General features: G+C 36.6%; 1 protein-coding gene across 2 annotated transcripts in view; it reads right to left on the bottom strand.

The window, feature by feature from the left end:
• Window positions 1-189: 189 nt before the first annotated feature.
• Window positions 190-6,298, bottom strand: part of SLC30A6 (solute carrier family 30 member 6) — a 40,002-nt gene continuing 33,893 nt past the window's right edge. For both annotated transcript variants that reach the window (XM_032881847.1, XM_032881848.1), the window contains one exon: window positions 190-3,715. In XM_032881847.1, coding sequence (XP_032737738.1) covers window positions 3,215-3,715 — 501 coding nt within the window. In that variant the 3' untranslated portion in view covers window positions 190-3,214. The remainder of the gene's footprint in view (window positions 3,716-6,298) is intronic.

Genomic DNA, 6,298 nt, shown 5'->3' with positions numbered 1-6,298 from the left:
GGTACTTGAAGGGATCATTTGTTTATCCTTACGTTCCCTTTGGTCTCAAGAATAGGTCACAAAAATTGATATACTGTGTGTTAACATTTATCTAGCACAGTGCCTGGCATGTACTGGATGCTCAATAAGTATTTGCTGAATAAAACGAAATGACCAATAAATAGCTATTGAATAAAGAAACAAGGCAAAATTATTTAACATCAGGGAGAAAAACCCCTGTATGTCTTTATTCAAACAGTGTGGTTCAAACAATTTGGAATGTAAAAAGAATTTCCTTTCCACTAAGAAGTGGATTAGACTCCCAAAAAGATCAGCATACCTTAGTCAAGCAAAAAATTGGCAGTTTACGAGCAGCTAAATCAGAGGCTTGAAACTCAGGACCCCTCCATTTGCTGATACATGTATGTAATTCCAACTGTATCTTCGGAGACTTAAGGAAGAAAAATGTAGCCCATTCTTTTGTACCCTAGGAAACTAAGGGTACCCCGTCCTAAACTTTTCTCCAACACCCTCCAAAATAATCCTCCCCCACAAAGAAAGATGTCTAAGGAAAATCTGTTTGATCTTAACAGATTTAACTCAAGGCAAGTCTGAAATAAACAAAAACCTAAATGGTGTTAGCCTGCGGTTCACCTTCTCAATTCTCATGGCACCTCAAATTAACGGCTTGGGTGTTGGTGGAGGGAACTTGACCTGTATGCTGAGGTAGTCACTGGAAGGGCATTCTGGGGACAGTATTGTTTAGCAAAAATGGGCATAGTTTGTAGATTTAGTCATAAAATTGTAGAGCTGATTGTTTACAGATCAACTAATTCATTCCCCACCCTAACTTTACAGATGATAAAGCTTAGAGAAGTTAAATGACTTGTCCATGGTAACCAAACTACTTACATAGTGGCAGCATCGGGCTCAGAATCCAAATCTCTTGACTTCTAACCCAGTGTTTTTTTCCGTTACAGTGTATTACACTATGGTATTTTCTCAGACAGGGTTAATTACACTCCATGGATCTTGCTCTTAATCACAAGCCACGGGCCAAGTAGTCAATTTAAACTTCTTTCTTTGTTTAGTTTGACATGACTCTGGTAAGATTTATCAGTAAGACTACTGCCTCTAGACCTGTGTTGGCAAAGTTTCTTGTTTTCACATCCAGATGCTGGGCAGAGCTTGGCAAATAAGACTTTGTTATATAATAACGCATGGACCAATGTCACCTGCAGCAGTTGGCATTGTTGAATTTCAGCAAGTAGAGCCAATTCCTTTAGAATCCACAGGAAATTTCTTAGTGTAGGTGGGGATCAAAGCACCTTTGGTAGGACAACTACACAGGTATTGCCTCTGAATAGGTGTTGAGGAAAACAGGCATTTAACATCATGCAAAATTGTGTTCAGTACCTGCACACTTTAAAAATCCCATAAGAATGGAAAAGACATGCAAAGGGTAGCAGCACAGACCTCTTAATCTCCACTCAGTACATGACAGTTCTTCAAATTTCATGTGTGACCCACTTGGATGAGGTCAACGGAGGAAAAATCACCCTGTAATAGTAGACCAATAGGTATACTAATAGCTGGAGGACATAAGACAAAGGAGAAGGAACTGGTTGCCATAGTACATTTTACGACATTTCATTTTCCCCAGCAGTCAAGGTCGTGTGTGCTCTAGTTCTTCAGCAGGTCAAATGCCTGAACAGGACTGCAGATATTAAAGACAATGACCAACTCTTCACCATGCAGAAGCTGGGACATGGTCACTTATTATAGGATGACGGTAATTCTGCTTGACAGAGGTGGCTTCTTGGACGTTTGTGAATCCACCATAAAATCCAATTTGGAAATGTTGTTCATATTTTAAAAAGGATGAGTTGACTGAAGAAACTGGCAAATTCTTCAAAAAACAAAAATCTCCACATAGCTGGCTGATGGCTGGAAAGCCGAAAGTCTCCAAGACTACTAGATTCCAGAGAAGTTGAATCTGCTCTCAAAATACCTTTTTAAAACTCTAGTTATAAAACTTGTGATAAAAACAAAATACAAAAAACACCTCAGGTAATTTTTGTCATTTGCTGTTTGTGATATTTTTTATAAGTAATACTTGCCATGTTGGCAAGTCCTTAACATTTGCATTTGGAAAATAATAAAAAAATAAAATAATCCATATGATTCTTACACTTCAGCACAGTTAACAATTTATGATTTTGACAAAGCAAATCAAAATAGTTAGAAATTGCCTGTTACACATCTAACAATACTGTATTCTATAACCTAGGGTCTATTATGTTTTGGTAAAATTATATAATATAAACTCATATTGTTTATGCAACTTTGAAAAGATATCAAATCCCATATTATGCATGGAATTCCACAAATTTTATAATATATTTGATATATCTTGTTAATGAGAGATTAAAAAGTCAACCAATGAAAGGGTGACAAGATAAATTCCATCATTATGTCAGTATTTGGGTGTTTGGTGTTTTTTGTTTGTTTTATGTAAGCCAGAAAACGGCGATTCCTTCATTTCACATTACCAAAGGATTTGGTATTCATTTAAGCAAAATAAAACACTTTGAGAACCACGGACTATTTATAAATGTACTGAAATATTTTAATGAGAAAAACTATAAAAAACATATTTCAAATTATGCTAGATAGTAGAATATGGTCTAAAATTTCTGATAAAAAATTCTGCTTTTCTTTTGCAAGACATAAATCAAGAGGACCTCAAAGAAAAATGTAGCAATTAAGTTTGGAAAAGCTATAAAAGAGACTTTTGCTTTTGGAATGGACATTTTTTTCCCTTTCCTAAAATGTATATCATTATTCAAGAAGCATGTTTATAAATTTCACTGAAGAAAACATTATACTTTTAATCATGTGACAGATCTGTTCCATTAAGTGGTTCTCTTATTGTAAAGATGATGTCTATCACACTGCAGTCAACTATAAAACCAAAAATAGCAAAATTCAAATTTAGAGAAACACACTTTCTATAGGAAGCCTATTTAAACCCTATGACATTTAGAAGGTTCTCACAGTCCCAAATACATTTTAAAAAAATAAAGTTTTATCAGTTTCATGTAATGGGAACAAACCCACTATTCTCTAGCATTTAGAGTAAATGATTGAACAGTCAATGCACAGTTGGATTAGTAAATAAATTGGAAGTCAAGGAGTCAATATTCCTCATAAAAATAAATTAAATTACAGTACATCATGGTCTTGGTTGTCCCATTCTATTGTTAGTTCCATATCTACTTGGCACATTTGTAAAACCAGTCCTGAATCCTTGGGTTGCTCCAATTCCTGGAACTCCAAGTCCTTGATTAAGCATGCTACTATAAGGTGTGTGTCCATGATTAAGACCCAAACCATAAGGTCTTGTTTGGGTATTTAGGAGAATAACTGGGTTTATGTTTTTTCCAGGGGTGTTAAATGAAAATTCTGGAGGTGGACTACTAGGTTTAGCTGGAGTCGATGTGACAGGGGTTGAATCATCAGCACCCTTTGAAGGAGGCATTGGAATTATGTGATGATCTGAAAAGTTTAGGACGTTGGCAGCAACAGGCCCAGAGAGTAAGGCAGGTCTAATCCAATCATCCTTGAAAATCTGAACAGTCAAGGTAGACACTAGAGTGTATAGCCTGTTGGTCACATGAGCAAGAACCATTTGTTCATTGGCATCTCGTCGAATTCTTACATGAACTGATCCAGCCTAAAAGGGGTAAAATCATAGGAAAGAGATCCTTAAAATTATATCACTGAAAATTCCATTATAAATAAACATTTATGATTTAGTTGTAACTGTACTTGGTCTTTTCTTTATTTAAAAAAGCTTTTTTAAAGATTTTACTTATTTATGTGAGAGTGAGGGAGAGAGAACAAGCACAAGCAGGGTGAGGGGCAGAGGGAGAAGCAGACCCTGCCGAGCAGGGAGCCCGAAGAGGGGCTTGATCCAGGGACCCTGGGATCACGACTTCAGGTAAAGGCAGATGCCTAACTGACTGAGCCACCCAGGCACCCCTCGATATTTTCTCAAAAACAAGAGAAAATACAGTATCTCAGTATTCCTTAAAGACTACTCAGTAATGATTATCAATATGAAGAGTTAATGAAGTTCTTTATGTCTCTTTAAATAAAATGTGACTTTTAAAAATATATAAAAAAGAGAAATACAAATAGGAGGAGGGCAGGCATGCTATAACTTAAGGCAGAATATAAAGTACATAGAAAATGCAGTGGAAGGATAGAAAAGGTAGCTACTAACAAATTGAGGAAGACTTCAAAAAAAGATGGCATTTGATCTACAGTTGATGAATAAATTTAATTTCAAAAGGTGGAGACAGGCATTTTAAGCTGAGAGAATAGCAATTAAAATGCATGGCATATTTGGACAAGAATAAGCAGTATTACTATTAATAAAAAAGTACAGATATTTTAGGGGGCAGAAAAAGAATGAAAGAGAAAAACAAGAAAGAAGGAAAGAGGAAACAAAGAAGAAAGAATACAGAAGGAAAGAAAGATAAGCAGGTAGTAAGGTTAAAAGAAATGCTAGCAGAGGACTCTAAAAATCACAAGTTTGAACAGCAGCAATCAATCAGAAGTAAAATAATCAAAATTCAGAAAAGCTATAGGTATGAATGATTGGAAATTAGGTAGGAAATGAGTGCAAGTCTAGGTTAGAAATGAAGAGGGCTGAAATAGGACAAATACAGTGGGATCAGAGAGGGACAGATGGATTGATGATATCCCATGGGTTAGATGTGTGGGAACCTGATACCCAAATGGATGTAATGGTGAGGGATATGGACCAACTAATCAAAGATGATCTCAAGGTTTCTAGCCTGGGTTACTATGACGATAGAGAACCCCAGGCATTATAATAATAGCTAGAAGTCTATTTACTGAAAAGACATTTATCATACATTATGTTTTTCTTAATTTTTATATACATATTTAAGAGTTTATTATTTATTTGAGGGAAAGAGAAAGCATGAACAGGAGGGAAGGGTAGAGGGAGAAGCAGACTCCCCGCCAAGCAAGGAGCCCGAGGCAGGACTTGATCCCAGGACCCTTGGATCATGATCTGAGCTGAAGGCAGCTGCTTAACCAACTGAGCCACCCAGGCGCCCCATATTTTATGTTTTTAAAGTAGGTAATAAAAGAGTAGGTACAACAATGATCCTATTTTGTTTAAAACACACAGAGACAGAAAAATAGCCAAGAGTAACAGCACTTATCTCTAGAGGGTGGAATTATTAAAGGTTTTTATTCTCTTCTCTTTGACTTAGTTAGAAGTTTTAATTTTTCTAAGAATCAGGTACTCTTTGCATAATAAAACTTAAGTGAAAAATATATAGTAACTAAAATTAAATAAAATGTCCACCAGAAAGGCACGTGGGTGGCTCAGTCAGTTAAGTGTCCAACTCTTGGTTTTGGCTAAGTTCATGATCTCAGGGCCATTAGATCAAGCCCCAGATCAGGCTCCATGATGAGTGTGGAACCTGCTTAGGATTCTCTCCTTCTCCCTCTGGGTCTCCCCTCCCCATTTCTCTCTTGCTCTTAAAAAAAAAAAAAAAAAAAAAATCCAGCAGACATTCAATGTTGACTTTTAGATAAACTCAGATCTCAGATTTTCAAAAAAGAAAAAAAATTATAACAAAGAATAAAGTGCATATAAATTAGCCAAGTAGGTAATTTAGTTAAAATATGTCTGAATCTGTGACTTTAGCAGTAGTGAGAGAGTTACTGTCAATCATAAGATGAAGAAAATATAATCCTCAGTTTGACTTCTAGTTTATTATTTTTATGTAAGACAAACCATGTCTGGGGCGCCTGGGTGGCTCAGTGGGTTAAGCCTCTGCCTTCGACTTGGGTCATGATCTCAGGGTCCTGGGATCGAGCCCCGCATCAGGCTCTCTGGTCAGCAGGGAGCCTGCTTCCTCCTCTCTCCCTGCCTGCCTCTCTGCCTACCTGTGATCTCTATCTGTCAAATAAATAAATAAAATCTTTGAAGAAAAAAAAAAAAGATGAACCATGTTTAGAAATGAAGTCATCTTTGATTTCTCCCTTTTCTTGGCCCCTACCATCTCACAGTCATCACTAGACAAAACTATAAAAGACACCGTAATCTCTTTCAGTCGGCTACGGAAATTAAAGCAATTAAAATAAGTGAAAACCATTTCCATGCAGGAGCTTGGACAAAGTCTGCTATGGCTGTGGTGTTTGCAGTAATTTATGGCTCTTGTGACAGGTACTCTCGGCAGCTTACAAGCTTGTTTTATTCTGTCCTCGGTCT

The sequence above is a fragment of the Lontra canadensis genome, unplaced genomic scaffold (assembly GCF_010015895.1).
Source record: "Lontra canadensis isolate GAN:19392208 unplaced genomic scaffold, GSC_riverotter_1.0 scaffold78, whole genome shotgun sequence".
Lineage (NCBI taxonomy): Eukaryota > Metazoa > Chordata > Mammalia > Carnivora > Mustelidae > Lontra > Lontra canadensis.
Note: the sequence above shows the minus strand (reverse complement) of the source record. Positions and strands in the feature narration are given on the sequence as shown.